We start from the raw sequence: 23,156 nt of genomic DNA on the forward strand, positions 1-23,156 counted from the left end.
TCCCTCTGTACTCGGCACGGGGGAGACCGCTCCTCGAATCCTGTGTTCAGTTCTGGGCCCCTCACTACAAGAAGGATGTTGAGGCTCTGGAGCGAGTCCAGAGAAGAGCAACAAAGCTGGTGAAGGGGCTGGAGAACAAATCTTGTGAGGAGTGGCTGAGAAAGCTGGAGTTATTTAGCCTGGAGAAGAGGAGGCTGAGGGGAGACCTCATTGCTCTCTATAACTACTTGAAAGGAGGTTGTGGAGAGGAGGGAGCTGGCCTCTTCTCCCAAGTGACAGGGGACAGGACAAGAGGGAATGGCCTCAAGCTCCCCCAGGAGGTTCAGAATGGGTATCAGGGAAAAAAGTATTTCATGGAAAGGGTTATTGGGCACTGGAACAGGCTGCCCAGGGAGGTGGTTGAATCACTTTCCCTGGAGGTGTTTAAAAGACGTGGATGAGGTGCTGAGGGGCATGGTTTAGTGGTTGATAGGAATGGTTGGACTCAATGATCCGATGGGTCTTTTCCAACCTGGTTATTCTATGATTCTATGATCTTTAAAGTCCCTTCCAGCCCAAACCATTCTATGATTCTGTGATTTTTTTGAAAGTTAGGCAGAATGCACCTCAGATGGCGTGTTTTCTTTCAGACAGTGTTTTTCCAGACACTGTTTGGAGACGATAACGCCTGCTGCAAGCACGACCTGTGCCCATCTGTGCTTCTGCAACGCCCTCTGCTCGCGGTCTGTCCCTGTCTCCCGGGCGGGGTCCGGCACAGCTGGAGCCACCTCCCTATCAGCGAGAGTTCTGACCGCTGCGGAGTTCATAACAACATTACTATTAGCCCTGAGAGAGTATCAGAATACGCGTAAGACTCCTGGGAAGCCATATCCACGGCCTCCTAGGTGGAAAGACGGCGCCTCAGGCGGGGCTACCCCCCTCCCTCCCCCCCCCGCCGGAAGTGACGCGGCGCGGGGGCCGCGTGGCGGGGACATGGCCGCGCCCGGGGCGCCGCTCGCCGTCACCGTCACCTACGGTAAGAGACGGGGCCGGCTGGGACGGGGACCGGGCCCCCCCACCGCGGCAGCCCGAGCGCCGTGCCCGGAGGGTGCTCCCTCCCTCCCTCCTGTGGAGTCACGGGATGGTTCGGGTCTGGAGGGGTCTTAAAGAGCACCCGGTTCCGACCCCTTGGACCTTGGGCCTTGGACGCCTCCGGGGGTCTCTCGAACTGACCCAACACAAAGGAGGGGAGGCAAAAAAAAAAAAAAAAAAAAATCAGGCTTTTTTTTTTCCGTATCAACAGGATGATCAGACTTGCCGCACGGGGTTTGAGCGACTGTAAGTCTAGGAAGGCTATGGAGCTGTTGGAACGTGTCCAGAGGAGGCCCGCGAAGGCGACCCGGGGGCTGGAGAAGCTCAGCCGTGAGAACAGGCTGAGGGAGTTGGGGTTGTGCAGCCTCTTCAGCTCCGAGGAGACCTTATAGCGACCTTCCAGTACCTGAAGGGGTTACAGGAAAGCTGGGGAGGGACTGTTTATCAGGGGGTGCAGGGAACTGGGGTTGTTTAGCCTGGAGAAGAGGAGGCTGAGGGGAGACCTCATTGCTCTCTACAACTACCTGAAAGGAGGTTGTAGAGAGGAGGGTGCTGGCCTCTTCTCCCAAGTGACAGGGGACAGGACAAGAGGGAATGGCCTCAAGCTCCACCAGGGGAGATTTAGGCTGAACATTAGGAAAAAATTTTTCACCGAAAGGGTCATTGGGCACTGGAACAGGCTGCCCAGGGAGGTGGTTGAGTCACCTTCCCTGGAGGTGTTTAAGGCACGGGTGGACGAGGTGCTAAGGGACATGGTTTAGTGTTTGATAGGAATGGTTGGACTTGATGATCCGGTGGGTCTCTTCCAACCTGGTTATTCTATGATTCTATGATAGGCCGAGGGGGAAAAGTTTTAAGTGGAAAGAGGAGAGATTTAGAGTACACATTAAGAAGGCTTTTTTTTTTTCCTCCCTGTGAGAGTGGTGAGGCCCTGGCCCAGGTTGCCCAGGGAAGCTGTGGCTGCCCCATCCCTAGAGGTGTTCAAGGCCCAGTTGTATGGGGCTTTGAGCAGCCTGATCTAGTGGGAGGTGTCCCTGCCCATGGCAGGAGGATTGGAACTGGATGATCTTTAAAGTCCTTTCCAACCCAAGCTGTTCAATGATTCTATAATTCTGTGATAGTGCTGGGAACAGCTGACAAGGCTGACCTTGCTAGAGATAACAGACTGAACTTCACTTTCTTGGTAGCAGTCTTCATTCAGATGAAATAAATGACTAGAGCCATCACTGTATGTTAAAAGCAGGTGCTTCCCAACAGGCTCTCATCCTGTTCATTGAATAAGCTTGAATGCTTACAAGAACGCAGCAGAAAGTGATAGTTTCATCAGTGTGACAGCTGGGTGCTGACCTGATGAAATGAGTTACTCAAAGGACTGTCGGCACAGTTGAGCTTTCTTTGGGAAGAGAAACAGGAGAGAGAAGAAGGTGGTGAAGGGAAGATTAAGCCTGGATGATCTTTAAGGTCCCTTCCAACCCAAACTATTCTGTGGTTCTATGATAATTCCAACATCCCGCTGTTTGCCAACAGTCTTCTTCTCTGAGAACGTTTTTATCTCCCGTTGTTTTCTTATCGGCCAATTACTTTATAATAACAGATAGCAAAACGAAGGCATCCTTCAACTTGGACTTCAGCTTTCTGATGTAGCTGTTGCTGTCAGGTGCTGGCTTACTACTTAGCACAAATGTTTTCATAAAAGTTTTGCATGCGTGAGTGAGTGTGGGGAAGGATGGAGATAAGGCTTAAGAAGGAGAAAGGTCATAGACCCACATGTATCGCTTGACAATCTGCAAGAAATTGAATTTACCTGTTGTTTTTTTTTGGGGGGGGTGGAATTTATTATTATAAATCAGTATTCTCATTTGCTGAAGCAATCTGGTGAGTTATGATACCTCTTATAACTCAGAAGGTATTTTTCATGGTGATTTCACTGCTATGAATTTACAGTAAAATTTTTGTTTCATTCAGCCCAAAGTGGTACTCACCATTTCTGATTAAATCTGTTTCTATTGCATAGCAGACTTCAGCTGTTCTCTTCCCCATTTGCTGTTTGGTTTTTTTTCTCTGAACTGCAGTCAGGCACAGCCCTTACTCAGAGCAGTTGTATACATCAAAACAACCTTTTGAAATATACTGAGATTAGGTTCTGAATTTTTGGTTGTTTCCCCCTCCAAAACAAACTGAGAAGAAGGTCTGTTTATAAAAACTATTCCCCCAGGCATTTTCCGTAATGTAATTTTGAGTTGTTGGAGCTTGCAGGTTTTTGAGGCCACAGTGTCACTTATCACATGACTCTGTGAGGCTGGAACGTTTTAAAAATCAGTGTTTCTAGCATTTTTCTTTGTAAAAGATACATGCACTTCAAATTAGTGGCCTGAGAATAGTTTTCTTTCTGGTATTTGTTAAGTTCTCTCTTCCTGCAAATTACAAAATGTCTGTCTTGATTTCCCTTGCAGCAAGCGGTAGCTGATACCTGTGGGTGCTGTCAGATTGACATACCTTAAGCGTGTGGGAGCAGAGGGTTATAGAAAGGGTCTTTTGCAAAGCAGAGATTAATAGACGTTCTCCTTTTTTCTAAGAACTTCCTGCTGTTTGTGTGAAAGTAACCACAGGGAGTCTGAGTAGGATGTTCTGTAAGCGGAAGGTGACATACAGGCTAAGACTTCTCAAAGCAGCTAAGGCTACATAGCAGCAGCAGTACAGGGAGAAATAATTTTTTGACCACAAGAGTTCTTTCAGGTGGGTGGTGGAGGGTAGGCAGGGTAAATACTGGTTGCCTGCTTCTCATATATGAGGCGTAGGGAGCAAAGGAAATGATATATCAGATCAGATTCTCCAAGACTCATGCCATTAAAAGTTAGAATAGAATCGAATCGAATCACCAGGTTGGAAAAGACCTCTGAGATCATCAAGTCCAACCATACCTGCCTGCCACTAAGCCATATCCCTAAGTACCTCATCTACTCCTCTTTCAAATGTTTCCAAGGATGGTATCACAACCACCTCCCTGGGCAGCCTCTGCCAGTGCCTGTTAACCCTTTCAGTGAAACATTTTTTCCTAATGTCCAATCTGAACCTCCCCTGGTGCAGGCAGAGGCCATTCCCCCTTGTCCTGTCCCCTGTCACTTGGGAGAAGAGGCCAGCTTCTCCCAGAGGCCTGGAGGTTGTACCTCCTTTCAGGTAGTTGTAGAGAGCAATGAGGTCTCCCCTCAGCCTCCTCTTCTCCAGGATAAACACCCCCAGCTCTCTCAGCCGCTCCTCACAAGACCTGTTCTCCAGCCCCTTCACCAGCTTTGTTGCTCTTCTCTGGACTCGCTTCAGAGCCTCAACATCCTTCTTGTGGTGAGGGGCCCAGAACTGAACACAGGATTCAAGGAGTGGTCTCCCCAGTGCCGAGTACAGAGGGAGAATAACCTCCCTGGACCTGCTGGTCACACCATTTCTGATCCAAGCCAAGATGCCATTGGCCTTCTTGGCCACTTGGGCACACTGCTGGCTCCTGTTCAGTCGGCTGTCAACAAACACCCCCAGGTCCCTCTCCTCCAGGCAGCTTTCTAGACAGACTTCTCCTAGTCTGTAGCTGCACAGGGTTGTTGTGCCCCAAGTGCAGGATCCGGCACTTGGTCTTGTTAAACCTCATGCCATTGGTCTCAGCGCATCGGTCCAGCCTCTTTAGATCCCATGCTCCTTCAGTTCCTACCATTAAGAAATGGAATGCATCATGAAGGTGCGGGCTTTCATGCTTTAGCCTGTGGGATGGCTGGACACCATCTACACTCTTGAAAAGAGGTGGGGAATAATATTTAGCAGGAGCATTATGCCAGTAGAATACTTCTGATTGAAGTCTTTAGGTTACAATAATGTAAACCAAAATGTTCAGCTGAGTTAAGGTATGCCAAGAGGAAGAAAATGCAATAGAAATCTTTGATGGAAAATTATGGTTGTACATGAGAATCATTCATTTGACAACTTTCTGCATTAATGGAAATAAGAATTAGAAATGGAATTCCTGTAGTATTTTCTAAGTAGCAATAAGTATTACTGTTACTCTGTTTTTTGTTAGGCAGTGAAAAACACAGTATTCAGGTCGCTTCTCAACAAGAAGATGGTGAACCTACACTACAAGACATGGCTCTACTTATTGAGCAAGTCACTGGAGTTCCAGTTCCTTTTCAGAAACTGATATACAAAGGTAACTTATAAATCTGTGGATGTTTCTTATAGGTGATACCTTTTGTCATAGTCATTTTCAAGTATCCATGTTTTGAATGTCTTCCTGAAGACATTTTTATGCCACTATTTTTTAACTTTTATTTTCCTTTCTCATTTTCCGTTTAGGGAAGTCTCTCAAAGAACTGGAACAACCCTTGTCAGCACTTGGTGTTAAAAATGGTTGCAAAGTCATGTTGATTGGGAAAAGGGTAACTGTTGCCTTTGGACTTTTCTTCTTTGTTTTTCCCCTTAAGTTATTGTCGTTTCCTTGAGTGATTCAGCTGTTGTGCACAGAACCGTGTTACAGTGTAAACCTAATCTTGTATTCCTACCCACAAAGTTGAATTCAATCTCACCTTGTACTGCAAATAACTGCAGTTTGTATGTTTCAGTGATTACATTATTGACTGACTTTTGCCTTATGTTATTGAACAATTTCTGCGGGATCTGTTGCTTGTCGGTGCTTATGAACCTTCTGTACACTGATGATCGTATCTGACCATCTTATTTTTCTGGTTAAAAAAAAGGAAAAGAAGTGTAGCTACTGCATCTGCTGGGTTATTTCTAGTGAAATGGCTTGTGGCTGGCTTTGACGAGTAGAGGATGAGGTAGTATCTTATGATATAAATGTTCCTCTCTAAAGATGGGGTCACAGAATGGTTTGGGTTGGAAGGGACCTTAAAGATCATCTAGTTCCAACCCCCCTGCCATGGGCAGTGACATGTCCCACTAGATCATGCTGCCCAAAGCCCCATCAAGCCTGGCCTTGAACACTTCCAGGGATGGGGCAGCCACAGCTTCCCTGGGCAACCTGTGCTGGTGCCTCACCACTTTCATCATGAAGAAATTCTTCCTTATATCTAGTCTAAATCTGTCCCTCTCCAGTTTGTACACATTGCCCCTAGTCCTATCACTACAAGCCTTTGTGAACAGTCCTTCCCCAGCTTTCCTGTAGCCCCTTTCAGGTACTGTAAGGTCTCTCTGGAGCCTTCTCTTCTCCAGGCTGAACAACCCCAACTCTCAGCCCGTTCTCATATGGAAGGTGCTCCAACCGTCTGATCATTTTTGTAGCCCTCTGGACCTGTTCCAACAGCTCCATATCCTTCTTAGGTTGAGGATTCCAGAACTGGACACCAGACGCTAAGCTAAACAAAAAAATCCTTTCTGCCTTCAAATTCATCTACACATATGACTGTGTGTATATTATCTACATTGCCATTTTGACTGTATTTGTAATTGGGCTTTGGAAGAAGCTTATTTGATTGGTATTAAAATATGGAAACAACCACAGGGTAACATGCTTTTTTAAATCAGCAAAAACCTTCTTGTCTCTATCAACAGTCTTAGTGCTTTTTAGTTGCGTAGTGACTCTGTTTGTTCCATAGTTGTGAATATTGTATTTTTCAATACACAGAATAGTCCAGAAGAAGAGGCTGAATTAAAGAAGTTAAAAGACTTGGAGAAGTCAGTGGACCAAATAGCTAATAAGTTAGAGGAAGTTAATAAAGAGTTCACAAGTATCCAGAAGGTAAGCGAATTTTGTGTCATTTTATAATTTTGCAAAACAGTTTTGTGGGTATTAATAATTTAAAAAATTACCGTTTAAAGGTTTTGTATAGTCAGTAATAGTTTGCCCCTTCTAAAGGCCTAAGAGGCCTGTAAAATTCTTACTGAATTTCAAATGCTGTTTATAAGCTTGCAAAATGACACAGTTTGGAGAAAGGTATGTATTGTGGCAAACTGAATAATTTATGTTCTTTAGATTTAAAAGATGTCCAAAGGAGAATTGTTTAATCTTCTAAGTAAACTTAGCAAATCTTACATTTTGCATTTCAAACATATAATCATAGAATGGTTTGGGTTGGAAGAGACCTTAAAGATCATCCAGTTCCAACCCCCCTGCTATGGGCAGGGACACCTCCCACTAGGTCAGGCTGCCCAAGGCCCCATCCAACCTGGCCCTGAACACCTCCAGGGATGGGGCAGCCACAGCTCCCCTGGGCAACCTGTGCCAGTGCCTCACCACCCTCATTGTGAAGTATCTCTTGTTAATGTCTAGTCTAAATCTTCCCCTTTCCAATTCATACCCATTCCCCCATGTCTTATCACTACATGCTCTTGTAAGAAGTCCCTCCTCAGCTTTCCTGTAGCCCCTTCAGGTACTGGAAGGTCGCTATAAGGTCTCTCCGAAGCCTTCTCCTCTCCAGGCTGAACAACCCCAAATCTCTCAGCCTGTCCTTGTCTGGAAGGTGCTCCAGCCATCTCATTATCTTTGTAGCCCTCCTCTGGACCCATTCCAACAGTTCTATATCCTTCTTATGCTGAGGATTCCAGAACTGGACATAATACTCCAGATGGGGTCTCATGGGAGTAGAGGGGCAGAATCACCTTCCTCAGCCTGCTGGCCACGCTTCTTTTGCTGCAGCCCAGGATACGGTTGGTCTTCTGGGCTGCGAGCACGTGTTGCTAGCTCATGTCAAACTTTTCATCAGTGAGGAGCACCAAGGCCTTCTCCACAAGGCTGCTCTCAATCACATCATCCCCCAGCCTGTATTGAAACTGTGGATTACCCCAACCCACATGCAGGTCCTTGCAGTTGGCCTTGTTGAACCTCATGAGGTTCACACAAGCCCACATCTCTTCATAGAATACAGACTGAGATTGGAATCCCTGTCATACCTGAAACTACAGAAACAGTAAAAGACGTTTTCTACTGTGGTAGACTGACAGATGGAATAACTTTCCTTCCTTCCATCTTTTACCTCCTCAGGGATTTTTAGCAAAGGACCTCCAAGCAGAAGCACTAAAACAGCTGGACAAGAGAATAAAAGGAACTGCAGAGCAGTTCATGAAGATCCTGGAACAGATTGATGCCATTGTAAGTAAATAACCACAGAGGAGGATCAGTTCCCAACAGAACCTTACTGTTAGGAATATATCTTTCTTGAAATTTGTTTGATGTTTAGAATACTAGCAAATTTATTTTTGCTTTGAAAATTAGTTAATTGGTTTGCTCATTTTTTTTAATATCCAGCTCTTGCCCCTGCCTCCGAAAGAACAGTTGTCAGCATCTGTTTCTAAATGGTGACATTAATGCCTGTGTATGCATTCCCATTCTACAGGAGAGCTTCATTTGGGGCAGCAGCCTTTTAAGACTACATGAAATGGGTATCCTTTAATCAAGTTTTACCCGTTTAGTTTGTCTTGGCAAGCAAGCTTCTGTTTTAAACTTCATGGTAGCAGTAAAGCTCTGTAAAAACCCCACTAGATAAACTTTGTATTCTATATGGCATATGAACAAGGAGGTCTTGAATACTGAAGAATTATCTGGTCAAGTCATATGTGAACTGATGGTACATTTATTTGAGATGCCTGCAGATTGAGGACTGGATTCTTTCTTTGGAATGTACTGAGGTACGTCCAAGTGCTTCACAGTCATTAATGAATCATAACCCTACGGCATTTATATGCATTTATAGTGCATAATCCTTCCTGTATCATGTAGTAGCTGAGAGCTAGGTGAGAATGGACCTGTGCAGAGATGAATAGAAGATTATTGCAGCTAGAGTATTTCCTTATTCTGTTTCTCTGTCTGCTGGTATTTCTTTGTGAACTTCATTATATTATTATGTTGCGTATCACGATCACTGGCGGTCATATCACTGCGCTGGTTCAGCTCCACCTTGAGTACTATGTGCAGTTTTGGGTGTCACAGTATAAAAAAAAATGAAGCTACTGGAGAGTGTCCAGAAGAGCCCACAGAGTTGGTGAATGAGGAGCATTTACTGCATTCTCACAAGGGGACGAGGAGGAGCAGGTGCTAGTTTCTTCTCTCTGGTGACCAATGATAGGACCTGAAGGAATGGCAGGAAGGTGTGATGGGGAAGCTTTAAGGCTGGATATCAGGGAAGAGTTCTTCACTCAGAGGGTGGTGGAGCACTGGCACAAGCTGCTCAGGGAAGCAGTCACAGTGCCAAGCTTGACAATACTCAAGAGGGATTTGGACAACACCCTCATATGCATGGTGTGAATGTTGGGGTTGTCCTGTGCAGGGACAGGAGTCAGACTCGATAATCCTTGTGTGTCCCTTCCAACTCAGAGCATTCTATTATTCTGTGATCATAATATTCTGCTCCAAAGGAAAAATGCTGCTTTTCTGTGGTATTGATGTCTATGGGTCTACTTCTGTTGCTCAGTGACCCTTAATGGCATTGTTTCAAAAAGATTCCACCTGAATGCCCATAATTGGTGAAGCAAATGTAGTTCATTTGATGGACACTGGAAAAGTTAAATCAGCAAAGAGAAACCATAGAGTAATAATTTGAATTGGCCGTCATCATTATATGCAATATGGATGCGTTCCTAGGAATGATAGGGAGCTCATTAACTTATTTCTTCCTTTCATGTTGTGCATCTTTAATGGTAAATTAGCCTTTGCTGTTTGTTATAGCCAACAGTTCTTAAATATTTTTTATTTAAATTGTAATGTGCTGACTATTTTAAATTCTTAAAATTACTCTTTCCTTCTCTGCCTCATATGGAAGAAAATATTTTGCTGACAGTTCTTGGATGCTGTGAGATATACAGACTTTATGTAACTGATTCCCTGTTTGAAGTGGCACATTAATTATGAGTTATCATGAAAATAGCAATAAGGTGACAACTGCTTAATTTGGATGGGATTAAAGCTTATTTCTGATCCCTTCAATTCCTGATATTAAGTCCTATTTAGAAAAAAGTCAGTAATTGTATGCTGGTGTACAGTTCTGGAACCCAGCAAGCAGCCTTGAAAAACCCTTTTCACTGATTTCTAATTGGTCCAAAATGAGATTTCCAAGTTTACTTTTGAATCTGATACTTTTTGCATGGCTTATCTATCTCCTTATACAAAATACTCTAAATAGTACCAGTCAAGGGAATTTTAGGTTTGTACAAGATTTTAGAAGACTTATAACCTGATTATTTCATGTTTAGATTTAGGAGATGATGGAGTCCCTGTGCTTCAGTTTTGTCTCTTGTGGGAGTGGAGCAGCCAGTGCTAAAACTGATTATAATTACTATCTTTTAATATTTGTCATAGTATTTTGTTACTTTGTTACAAGAGCCTGTGGCATTGACAAAGCAAGAAGTAAGTGAGGGGTTTTATCACCACGGATTGAAGTTGCATTACACATAGCGAAGTCTCTATTTATTTGTTTAAATATAGAAAGGCAGCTGTGGTTTTTGTTGTGGTAACTGAATTTCTTTGAAACTTCTGTGAGATCTTGCAGATAAAAGGTACATGTAGTTGGATGCAATCTTTACGTAAAATATAAAGTCATTTATGTGATGTGATATTCAATGTAGTAGCATTACACTAGATGAGGTGAGCAGGCCACTAGCTTCCTGAGGTGTTACTTAGCTATATGGTAGTTGTGCAATATACAGAGGTAGCCACACGGAATGGTAATGAAGTATGTATATGAACAATAAAAGGGTTCCACTGAAGTAATAAGTGGTAAATAGAAATGCAAACCAGAAGAACATAAAGCTTCTAGAAGGTATTTTATCTGTATCTCAGAATTGTTGTATGCAGTATTTAGTGTTCTTTTTATTAGCCAAACAAAAAAACCAAGTTCTAACAAATCTTTTAATTGCTGTTGACAACATAAATGTGCTATTGATTCAATCAGCAGTATGTTAGAAAAATATAAGGGGAAAAACAGTGTCTGAGTGAGCTGCTTTCTACTAAGACAGAACAGTGGATGCATTTTAGAAGTGAAATGTACGGCAAGCTCACACTACAAATGTTCCAGTTTGTTTCTTTGGCAAAACTGCTGTGAAAGCTCTTCAACATGTTTTGGCTGTCATGCATTGTTTGGATCAATCAAAACCATCTAGCTTGATACAAAATGAGGTTTGTATGGTTATAGAGAGCTAAGGGTGAAGAAGCCTGCATATTGTTGTCGTATCTCTTCCAGGGATGTCAGTCAACCTCTTACTGTTAGCAGATAAGCTCATTAATTAGAGGAGCTGAGTTTGGAACTAATAAGTCTCTTTTTCTGGTCTGCCTGTGTTGAACAACTACACATTTAAAAGAAGTGATTTAGGAAGTGGAGAAGTAGGTCAGTAGTTGTAAAATATTGTGATAGAAGAGAAAAAATAGTGTTGTCGCTGCCAGAGGTGTTAAAGTCTGTAAAGGATGCTTTTGGGTAGAGTAGCTGCAAATTAAACATTTTAACATTAAATGTGTTTAAATAGCTACTGCTTCCACAGTGGGAAGTGTGGAGGGTTCTTGTGATCATGTTACAAATTTTTGAATGCTGTGACACAGTCAGATGTTCCTGTAAGCCACAGATCTCTGAAGTTTTTTTCAGAAGGAATAAAAAATTGAGTCATGTTCAACAGGTGAACATGTGTGTGTCCATCATCAGAAATCCCATTTATTTCAGTAGTTAAAACATATAGTCTAGGAGTAAAAGTTAAAGTACACTGCCTATTACAAATCTCAGTGAATGGAACGCAGAAAATCCTTGACTTGATCAGCTGGCACAGTTATTTTGAAAAACTGAAAGGCTTTTTTAAGAAAAAAAACCCAAACCAACAAACTTTTCTGAGATCAGTAGGAAAATTTAAATCCACAGGCATGACACTATGCACTTCTTATGACCCTGCTTTCATTTACGTGAATTCTGTCACTGATACTGCAGTCTGAGAAATTACTTTGTTCTCGTGATGATTTCTTATTAAATGGCAGATTTGTAATCTATAAATTGCAGAGAACAGATTGTTCTAACAGCTGAAAAAAACCCCACCCTTTCTCTTCTGAAATACCAGTCACTGATTTTGTTTACATAAATTCACAAAAAACCCATCTGTCAAATTACATGTGTTACTGTTGAGGACATTGATAACATTCCTGACTTGTAATTATGTGCTGGTGGCCCATCCTCCTTTTTCTGAGGACTTTTTTTGGTTTGTGAAACTTAAATTACTGCAGTGTTCTGATGAAACTTTTTTCACTGTCTCCTTGTCACTGTTATACTTGGTAAATCGATACTAAATTAACAGTTTAAGTTTTAAAACAAAGAAGAAGTATTCTGGAAAAAAACCATCATTGTGCCTGTAACAAACATTTCCCAGGCTTCTGGGAAGTTTTGCCACTTATAATAAGATGATAATTTATTGCTAAACCTTTGGATTTATCTGGGTAAATAAATATTTCTTACTGTAATTCTCAAATCTGAAGAATCTCAAATCTGAAGAATCTCAAATCTGAAGAATCTCAAATCTGAAGAATCTTATGAATCATAAAAATGAAATCAAAGCATCCAGGGAAAATTTTTCTACAGCACAAGGAACATGAAAATACTGTCATCCCTCAGTGAGGGCAGAGCGCTTTGTTACCATTTCTGCATTCAGAAAACCTGTGGATGCATGCTGCCGTTTAATAGTTGCTTTTAAAGAAGCTGCTCAGATGTCTACTTAGGTGAAACAGATTTATTATCAATGTAATATGCCTTTACCCAATTTATCTACTTATTTAAAAATAAATTCAAAAAAAAAGAAGGGCTGGTAATCAATAAAAAGTAGTCACTTAGTAATTAAAAGAACACTCAGGAATAGAGAGAATCTACAGACAGGAAAACATACACGTGAATTTATTACTTATGAAATGGTGATTGATTTTAAGGTTTATAAAGTGTGTGTTGTTCATACAGAAGATGAGGTTGTAATAGGTGTGTGGCTGCAGTGCATCTTAGTGTATCTGCAGGGTGAGAACTCTCCAAGAGATGTGGTTAAGCGACTCTGAATTCAGGTGGTGTGGGGCGGAAGATTGTCACTGGCATCAGAGGGTCACAGGCTCCATTTCTGGGTGGTTGGAGAGGACAAAGAACCTGTGACCAGGAGTTCTACTGAAGTTGTTGGGTTGAAGCCAGCGCTGCAGTCACTTTTGAAAGTTTAATGCCATACAAACCAAGTACTGTGAAACTTGGTGAGGATTTTATCACAGAGGAAGTGCAATGCAGAGGGGAGACTTACTATAGAAGTAAGAATATGCTGTGCAGTAGAAATCCACATGCTGTTGTACAGCATTGCTCTGCAAGCAATGCTAGCATCAAGATGTCGATTTGGCAAGAGTTTTGCATAAGCATTGCCTAGGCTTAAGCTACTCCTTCTTTAATTAAATTTGATTTTAATTAAATATTGAAATGTTATTGTGACTTAAGGTTTATTACCAGCTTCACCTGTTAAACCCTGAATAGTTGGACAACGTATTCCTGGAGAGGAGACGTAAGCTGACTAAGGTAAAACAGAGAGACTGTGAGATTTAATTTGATGTTAAGATTTGTAAACCTCACTAAATTTGATTGCAAAACACCTTTTAAGCAGCTTGATAAGTAAGTTAGTACACCTAGGCCTTCCAGTTCGCTGTCTCTGCAAGGAGTTTACAAGGTGTGATTTAAAAAATAAAACCCAACAAAACAGCTATGAGGGTGTGCAAGCAACCACAGGAGTTTGCACACATGGATGTAATTAAAAAGAACAGTTTTAAAATGTTATCAAAAATAGAAACAGTCTGAACATTTTCTCTACACTCAAAGTTTCCTCTGGTTACCAATATCTGTTTCAGAAACAGCCTTTGTGTGCTAAGCGCAGCTGGAGTTCCCTGTCTGCTATTAAATGTCAGCTTAGGCCTTTTTGGATAATAGAAAATGTTAATTTGCTATTTCAGATTGGCAGGCACAGTTGCAAAGGCCAGAATCTCTTTCAGAAAATACAGCCTGAAACAGGTACTTAGCAAAGGGAGTGTAAACAAACTAGGGCATAGTTTCATTTTTAATTTGATTATTAAGAAATTACAATTAACGGAGAAGTTCAAGGCATAGAAAAATTTCTGTGACATTGAGATAACGTCTTGATTTTTTTGGTGAGAATCAGCTGTTGACAATTAGGCCTAGCCAATCTTTGCCTTTTCAGACTATTGCATATATAGAGTAAAAATAGAATGCATCAAATCCTCTCTCTATGTTAGATGTTTCTTGTTGTATTTTATTCATCTTAAAAGGTGAATCGTGTTGTTGAAAACCAAGGGAAAAGTAGGAATGTTTTCTCATGGGGTTGCAGGGTCCTATGTCCAAGATCCCTTAGAATAGTTCATGTAATTTCTTAATAACTTCATAACTTGTAGTGGGATGTATCCTTGCATGCGTGGTTGGAATTAGAAGATCTTTAAGGTCCCTTCCAACTCAAACCATTCTATGATTCTGTGATTCTATGATTCTATAATACTTCTTTAAAAATATTTCCCCCTCTGACAGCTATAATAACTTGCCTTTTTTTTATTTGTGAACCAGATCTGGTGTTTGAAGAGGATTCACCCACAGCTTTGAACTAATTTCTCAATTATTTTGTAATGTCTTTGGAGCATTCAGTTTCTGAAAGAAAAGCATGTAATGCAACCTTTTTACAGCGTCCTGCTTTTTGGGAGGAGAAATGCAGGTTTAACATGCTACAGCAAGCACTTATTGCAATACACATTACTAGAAAGTACACTTCGTAAAGAGCAAAGTAGCTTCCCAAATGAGCAATTAAAGAAGTTGTGCTTTGGAAAATGGACATAGGCCGTCTAGTAAAAAGGAGCTTCTGGTTTAGGCAGACCACTGTTGAAAAAGTAGTAACATAGTAAACGTCATGTATATATAGACGTCATACACAAGATTCCCTTTGTTGCCTCAGTCTCTAATTCTTACCGATAAGATTTCAACTTGATTGTGGCTGCTCTTCAGAGACAGCTCTTCCCAATCTATCCATTTCTTGATGTAGAGGGCGACCCCTCCACTCCTCCTTCCATGCCTGCCTCTTCTGAACAGCCTGTAGCCAGCGACAGCTGCGCTCTCTAGTCATGGGATTCATCCCACCAAGTTTCTGGAACAGCAGCTAGGTGACAGTTTTCTCGCAGTATTGTGGCTTCCAGCTCTTCCTGCTGCCCGTGCTGTGTGCATTGGTGCAGAGGCGCTTCAGCTGGGCTGTCAGCTGTGTCACCTTAGAGGAACACACATTAATTCCTTTGAGATATTTCACTAGTGTTTCCCTGTTGGCTCCTCTTGCCTCAGGAGCCCCTGCTCATCTCTGTAAGACGTCAGGTGTGCTCCAGCATACCCAGTGTGTCTCAGAGCAACATGCTGAGGGCCCTTGCTAGCACCTTGTGCCTCTAACCTTGGTGTGATGTCCCACAGGTTGTCACAGGAAGCCTGATATTATCCCTCTCCCCCTTCAAGTCTAGTCTAAAGCAGTGACACTAACACCAGTCACAGAGCCATTATTAACGGGTGCAACTCGAAGGATAAAGGAAAGAATTGCCTGGGCTCCAGATTCCCTTACCAACCATCCCAAGGCCTTGAAATCTCTTTTGATTGCCCTTGGAAATGTAAGAATGTGTCCCGGCGTGCCCATTTTCTCCTCACCCATGGTTCAGGGAAAGTAGGCGAAGCCTGGTGATGATTATTTCATTGAGTTATATCACTTACAATGTGCTAATTACTGCACAAATACTGGAGCAATGGAATCCCCAAACTTCCTGGGATCTCAGCGATGCCTGTAGTTTCACTTCCCATGATGGGCTGTTTTTGTGGTGTGGATTATTGTGTATTTTTAACTCCTATATTAGATTAGGTGCAAGACTCCTTATATTTAAGATCATGTATGTTTGGCTGGACACTAAAAGAGTCCTTTTTTTTTTTTTCTTTTTTCCTTTGATTGTTATAAAAGATTGTGTATCTAAAACACCTAGTAGGACTTGCATTTTAGCTGAAACAAATCTGAAACGAGACTAGTATAAGGAAACCTCTATTATTGATGTGGAGTTAGGTTGGGAAATAAAAGGTATCACAGTGAGAAATTCCAAGATCTTTATGCATCTTCAACAGTGAGAGCATGATGTTTCAAAGCAAGTTCGTGTAAAATTTATATAATGATAATAATCTGTACAGGCTTTTTACATGTTTCAGAATAATATCATAAACCTGAGCAACCAACACCCCAGCTTGACATAGCTCCAAAAGGACAAAGCCTGTAACATTTGCTAACATGACGTACACGAGCACATTGGGTGGTAGGAGTGCAGAAAATGATGCAATTTGAAATAAATTAAAAGCTGTCAGCATGTAAGATTTCACATCTGTTGTCTTCCATGCTTGCAAAGATCAGTTGTACAGCTTAAGCAGACTGGCAGTGCCTGCGTTACTGGTGATACATTCTAATGATGGTGAGCGATTGAGTTAATGGATTCATAAGAAATTAATTCATCTTGTAGCCTCTGAAAAAAACTGAAGTGGAAGCTCAGCAGAACATTTAACATAAACCACAGCAGACAGAAGCAGTGTAGGTGGTCTGTTGCTGTACATTACCCAAAGACACGTGGTACACTCGCTAGCTCAGTTCTTTGCACTCAGCGTGCCACATCCCTGACTTTTGGGATTTATAGCTTTTTCTTTCAAATTCTTTCTTGTATAATCTTCCTCAGTGAGGAGGCTTGGCATTTTCAGGATGCCTGTTCAGGGGGTTCTTTGATACATTGGGTTTCTGCTGTTGAGTTTACTCTGTTGATGTCAACATTAAGCTGCATCAACTTCTTTGTTTATTTTACTGCAGAATCTACCAGAGAATTTCAGTGACTGCAAACTGAAAAAGAAGGGGTTGGTGAAAAGGGTTCAGGTGAGTTTTTTTGTTTGTTATTCATTAATGCTGCACACATTTGGGAAAATGAGAGCTGCTTAGAGCTTAGATTTTCTTCAGTGATGTTGGTATTTCTTACGACCTCCTTTTGAGAGGTAATTAATAGCTTTATAAAACAGCATACAAAAATACAGATTTTCATAGTTCATGCTGGTTTTGGAGCATGTTTTGTAATTTACTTCAGCGGTTGGCCTTACGGCTGCCTGATGATGCAAAGTAATTTCAATAACTTGTAAACAGAATGGGATCATTCCTCATACCTCTCGGTGGGCTGGAGTAATGAATGAGACGTGGGCACAAGGACGGAGTCAAGTGTAACTCTTGCCAGAAGTGTTCTTTGGAAAATGTAGCTTCTACTGCAGTGCACCAACTTTCTATGGAGAGCAAGGCTCTGAAGTAAAATCTGTACAGAAGAGCAGCTGTGCTGGGAGGTGGGGTTTGTAATTGCTTTTGCCATTGTGTGATGCTTATAAATTCCTAGGGATTGTTTCCTTAGCGACCTTGAACTGAATGTTTGTAAATAAATACTGGAATTTGTCCTTCTTCCCCTCAAAGTCAAGACTTCCATAAATGAATGGTAATGCTACTCATGGTACTGGTTTTATTTGTATTATGTGAGCTTCAGTCATAGATTAGACTCCTGAACATTGTTTGTGAAAGTACCTTGCATTCATATATGGAGCTGAAAGGTTTTGTCTTTTACTGTATCCTTATTAAATACTTTCCATTAGTATTTTCCAATTTTTTTTTAAATATCCGTCTATTTTAAAGGAAGCCCTACCAAGAAGTACTTCGTAGTAGAAATGTTTTCTGTTAAAGCTTTTAGGGACAAAGCACTCAGTTATGGATGTAAGTTTAGATAAGGCAAATAGAAATGAAGATGGTTTTGGTGTAGGTATGTTATACAGGGCTCTGAACATGCTCTTGAGTCAATGTGCCTAACCAAAGCAGCAGAACTTTGTAATAGAGGTATGGTGGTAAATCTCACGGCAAGCTCCTAGAGCTCTGCTCTTGGATGAATTTATTGCAGAAATAAGAGGGGGTTTGCGTAAGAACTGCTGTTAATGCATTAAACAGGCTATTGAGCAGAGATCAAAATTCCTGATGAGCTTTTATAGGTGCAACGTTCTGCAGCTGTAGGTTATGAAGCCTTTGAGGACTGCAGAAGAATCTAAGATGTTTCAGACCAGAGCAGTCAACAACAATTTGTTTTTCCAGAGCAAGATGACGCTGGCAAGTTATGCTTGTCACCTTTAAGTATTTATGAAAGCAAGGGGGAGCTATTAACTGCCTTCTCTAGCTGGCAGTCAAGTGTCTTCCAGAGTGAGGATACTTACATAAAACACTTGCATACAGCTACTGCAGTTGTTACTACCTTGCCGGTGACTCAGGGAAGTTGCGGGTGCCCCATCCCTGGAGGTGTTCGAGGGCACAGGGGCTGGAACTAGAAGATCTTTAAGGTCCCTTCCAGCCCAAACTATTCTATAATTCTATGATTGATCTCTCAAGTCCTTACAGAAGTGAGGAGATGCCAGTGCAAGGAACTGGTTGAAGACAGAAGATTCAAAACTGTGTGATGGTTGAGAAACATTCACCTGGCACAACAGTTAACTGCTTTAGAGGGAAGGAAGTTTATTAATGTAATTTTAATGTAAATAGCATTAAATATCTGGTTTGACTGCTAAAGCCTAGTGCAGATGTAGCAAAAATGAGTGAATAGATAGTGGGAGAGTCTGCTCAGAAATGGTGATGTACTCACATATACATTGGAATTGGCCTAAAAGAATTTGTTGTCTTAAAATGGTGGCATGTTGTGCTGTGTACAGCATAAGCAGAATAACCAGTGGCTGCTGGCTCTTAATCACTGTGTGCAGGCTGCTATACTTGTAAGAACTTGTGGGCAGGTCCTGAGAAAGTTTCAGGTGCTGTGGAGTGCTCTTTTTGGAAAGAAGCCTTTGGTCTTTTGAGGCACACCAACTACTTGCTGATAAAGATGAGGGCTCATGTTGTTTATGAACTTTGAATCAGCTCAAAGTATTTCAGGAGCAGGATGGTGAGGATGGGCAACTGCATTATTGTCTTATCAGATGTCACGTTTCTTGTTGGATTCTGGATAAACAGAATTGTGACTAATCTGTTATCAAACTGAACTGGAAGGTGGTTGTTGAGTTGGCTTCTTCAGATTAATGATGGAAACTGCAGTTTCTGTTCTTAAGAAGCATCTACTATTGCTATAAGTGCATCTCCAATCACATTTGTTTGTTTCCTTTTTTCAGGCTTTTCTTGCCCAGTGTGACACCATTGAAGGAAATATCGGTCAAGAAATGGACAAGCTACAGTCAAAGAATTTGGCTCTGGCAGAATGAGGCATTGCCCTACGTAATTAGGAAACATAATTGCTCTATGAGCAAGAAGACAAGTTTGCTCTTTGTTTTGGAGCACGTATTCAGCTTTTTTTTGGTTTTTTTCAAAGCCCAGTCTGTTAGACTGGTACCAGTCAATCATTTCTTGCTAGTTGTATTGTTTGCTGCTTGGTTAGACCTCTTACTTTGAAAAGAAAATCCTTCCTGAAGAATGGCAGAAATAATCTTTGTGGTGAATTGTTATGTATCTTATGGATGAATGTTTAGTTTACTAAGTTATAAAGTTTGCAGTGACGGGCAGTTTTGTCTGATATGTCTTTGAATTTATTTAGAGCTCGAATCAAAGAAGGTCTGTAGTCATACAAGTGCCGTAAGTGGCAGTTGTAGGGCTTCATCTTGATTGAAAAAGGCAAACTGAGACGACATCTGGGAGAACTGAACATTCTAGTAGACGGTTCAGAGCAATAAAGAAAACCCTACCCATTTGTATCTACTTAATGTTTGTATGCATTTATAAATATAAGAAAGCTTGACTATAAGGGAGTCGTACCTATTTTAGCCTTAAAGTGTCATAATAAATGGAATGTACTGTAACATGTATGGTACTTAATTTTGAGTGGTGCTTTAAGTTGTTACTGAGCTCCTTGATACTGACGTATGTTTTTTACATAGATTACTGATGTACTGTGGATTTTATAGATTATTCTTATTTTTATTGTTTGTGTTCCCTCTTGATTTATGGTGGGAAATGAAATGAGATTGCTCATGCTGCTCATATACCAAGGGTTTGGTTCAAGCAAGGTGTAACTAAGGAGCTGTTTTGGAAGGACTTTTTTATACTTTTTTCTGATTTCACTAAATTAATGATGCTATATTTAATGGAAAATTGTAGTGATTATTTCTAGTTTGTTAAGGTAATTGGTGAATTTTTATAACCTATTACAAAGTGACACAGCTTCATTTTAGCAGTGCCATGCATCTGAGGGTTATGACTGGTTGTTGCAGTCAGATACATGCCATGCTTACCTTTCTCTGTTAGGTGAAAAATAAGCTTTTGCAGGAGATAGTGTGATAATTGCCAGCAGGCGCAGCCAGAGCTGTTGGTCAGAGCCCATGGCTAATTTAACTATAGTGGAAGCTGCTTTTTCACTGACACTTCTGATTGGTAGGTCAGTCATGTACGCAGTGGCTGGTAAAGTAGTGACTGTTAAGGAGCCTTTTTCCATGGGGGGAAAAAAGTTTCTTTAATCTCAAATGAGTCAGACTAAGAATTTTTAGAAATGGCCTGTAGGTAGGGAGACTTTATCCATGTGTGACTATTTTAAGATTAGCTGTCCTTTCAAGATAAATGTAGGAAAAGTGTGTAAAAAGGTTTTAAATTCTAATAGGTTATAAACCTTAAATAATACCTAAAGTATTATTATTATTAAAGCATTGTCTTTGATCTTTGTAGTTGGAGGAGCATTTCTTTATTGAAAAATGCCATTGGACAAATGCAGTGATAGTCCTGTGTTTTATTCTGAAAATGCCTTTTGACCATACCAATGTTGGAGTTGCTCTATTTTTTACTGTTAACCAGTTTCTTCAAGGTTGTATTTTTGATTCAGATAACTCTCTTCTCAGCATCTGTGGAGGATTTTAAGGTTTGGGCTTCTAGGAAGCTTGTCTGTCGTAGAATCATAGAGTCATAGAATGGTTTGAGTTGGAAGGGACCTTAAAGATCATCTAGTTCCAACCCCCCTTCCATGGGCAGGGACATGTCTCACTAGATCAGGCTGCTCAAGGCCCCATCCAACCTGGCCCTGAACACTTCCAAGGAAATGATGTGTTTGGTAGAACTGTGGATATTTTTTTCCTAAGTTACTGGTTTGGTCAATGCTGGATTTTCCCAGCACTTTAAGGTCAGGAGGAGTTGGTTGTAGCCATTTTTTGTGAAGACCTACCTAGCTTGGTGCTGCTCCTAGGCCACATTCGGCTAACTCTTAAAACACCAGCAGCACAGTTGCCTAATTCAGAGTATGCAAAATTATCCACTTTCCTCTGATAGGAAGGATCCTTACTCTCTCAAATGTAAGTCTTCTAATGTGTTGAACTTTCACAGGTGAATGTGTAACAAACAAATTGCCCTCTGGTGCTCATGAGGAGAACTGGGAGCTGTAGTCCTGGCAAGGGCTGTGTCTGTTTCTGCGGCTCCTTTTTATTTTTCCTCTCTTGGGCGAGAACACTTAAGGCTGTAGGCAAACATCGTCTTCCAAGCACTGCTTCCCAAAAACTGCTGCTTCTTGAGATGCACTTTTGTGAGTACAACCTCAGCTAGTCTCAGAGCCAGGTGGATTCACTTCAAGTTTTTCCATAGAAGGTCTTCTGATAACCTGGTACTTCGAGGCAAAGAAAGTGGGGATGAACCTTCCCCACTAGCACATCTGGATTCAGCAAGGGATGGGTGTCCTGAGCTGGAGTTAAATTACAGTGGTAACTCCTGGTATCAGAGTGTTTGATTTCTAGGTCAAAAGTGTAAGTGAATGAAGACAAACCTTTGCAGTGTAAATTCGTTTGGCTTCCAAATAAAAAAAACTGAATTGATTTATTTTGGAAAACAGTTGTTGTACTTAGAGTTATCTAAGGATTAACTTTTATACATGGTTTTGAAAGAGGAGCCCTACTTTTTTTTCGTAATAGCCTTAAATTTCAGTAAAAGCAAACTTAGGCACTTTTGAAAAGTGCAGCAGACTACAGTTGTGGGAGGAAGGGGAAGGAAGAGGAGATTTTAAATACTCATCAGAATTTGTAAAGGTAAACGTGGATCTCGATCAAGCTTAAACTGTATTCTCCCTGATTCTGTAGTCTAAGTATCCTATGTTGCCTATTTTGCTGCTGAATCATTTCCTCACCCCAGCCATCTGCCCTGATCCTGTCAAGTGAGAAGTGACTCCCTTGTTTCTTAGTTGCACTTATCCGATTGTCTTCCTCCAGTTACTCTGTTGCTCTGGCTGTGTTTACGCAACTCGGATTTGCCATCTGGACAAAATGTCTTGCCACAAAGTTTGTCTTTTATAAAAACAGAAATCAAATTACACACTTCCTTGCCCCGTTTACCTCCCCAGCTCCTAGAGGCTGGTGTGAGATGGACCAAACCCAGCGTTCAGGGGGCTGCAGAGTCTGGAGCTGTGGGATGTCTTGCTCTCTGCGACAGCATAAAATAGGCTGCTTTAGTTGTGTCCTCTGTGACCAAGTCCTCTTGAAGGAAATGTCCTGGTAAACCTGGAGTAACGCGCTTTTGACTTTTAATGGTCGCTCATGGTTTTGAGTGGAGTACTTGACACTGTGGAACTTGGGGCTAGACTTTTTTTAGTTAACTTATTTTATTGTACTATCATAAATGAAAAGGTAAAAATAAAATATGGAAATTCTCTGCTGTCCTTGGTCATGGTGCTGTTACGACGTGCCGTAGATGGACTTTGTTGTAATAGGGAGAACGCACACTGTTACATTACACCTTGTTGCAGTGTGTGCTGTAAACAGCAGCTGCTGTGCCAGGCCTGCTGAAGGATGCTGGGGCTCAATGCCTGGAATGTTGCGGTGATGGGCAACAGGCTGAAGCTTAAAGAAAAGCTGTTTTCTTTTCTCAAGCACACTTGGAATCATAGAATCAGAGATTGGAAAAGACCTCTAAGATCATCAAGCCTATCTGTCAGTCCAACACCACCGTGCCTACCAAACCATGTCCAAACGTGCCATGTCTACAGCTTTTTTAACACCTCCAGGCATGGAGACTCCCAACACTTCCCTGAGAAG

At 41.5% G+C, this 23,156-nt stretch overlaps 1 protein-coding gene across 1 annotated transcript; it reads left to right on the top strand.

Annotated features, from left to right (window-relative positions):
• The first annotated feature begins 942 nt into the window (after nucleotides 1-942).
• On the top strand, nucleotides 943-22,776 carry BAG1 (BAG cochaperone 1). The gene is made up of 7 exons (XM_069853361.1): nucleotides 943-1,015; nucleotides 5,132-5,260; nucleotides 5,407-5,489; nucleotides 6,695-6,808; nucleotides 8,051-8,158; nucleotides 16,915-16,977; nucleotides 19,275-22,776. Exons 1-7 carry the CDS (start codon nucleotides 973-975, stop codon nucleotides 19,362-19,364), a joined length of 630 nt encoding a protein of 209 aa, XP_069709462.1. The 5' UTR covers nucleotides 943-972; the 3' UTR covers nucleotides 19,365-22,776.
• Nucleotides 22,777-23,156: the final 380 nt, after the last annotated feature.

Source organism: Phaenicophaeus curvirostris, chromosome 3 (genome assembly GCF_032191515.1).
Source record: "Phaenicophaeus curvirostris isolate KB17595 chromosome 3, BPBGC_Pcur_1.0, whole genome shotgun sequence".
NCBI classification, from domain to species: Eukaryota; Metazoa; Chordata; class Aves; order Cuculiformes; family Cuculidae; genus Phaenicophaeus; species Phaenicophaeus curvirostris.

What these genes read in the sequence shown, in the direction of transcription:
- BAG1 (XM_069853361.1), top strand. Translation starts at nt 973, where the DNA reads ATGGCCGCGCCCGGGGCGCCGCTCGCCGTCACCGTCACCTACG. An exon ending in CGCCGTCACCGTCACCTACG is followed by an intron (nt 1,016 to 5,131) that starts GTAAGAGACGGG and finishes GTTTTTTGTTAG; the next exon opens with GCAGTGAAAAACACAGTATT. An exon ending in AGTTCACAAGTATCCAGAAG is followed by an intron (nt 6,809 to 8,050) that starts GTAAGCGAATTT and finishes TTACCTCCTCAG; the next exon opens with GGATTTTTAGCAAAGGACCT.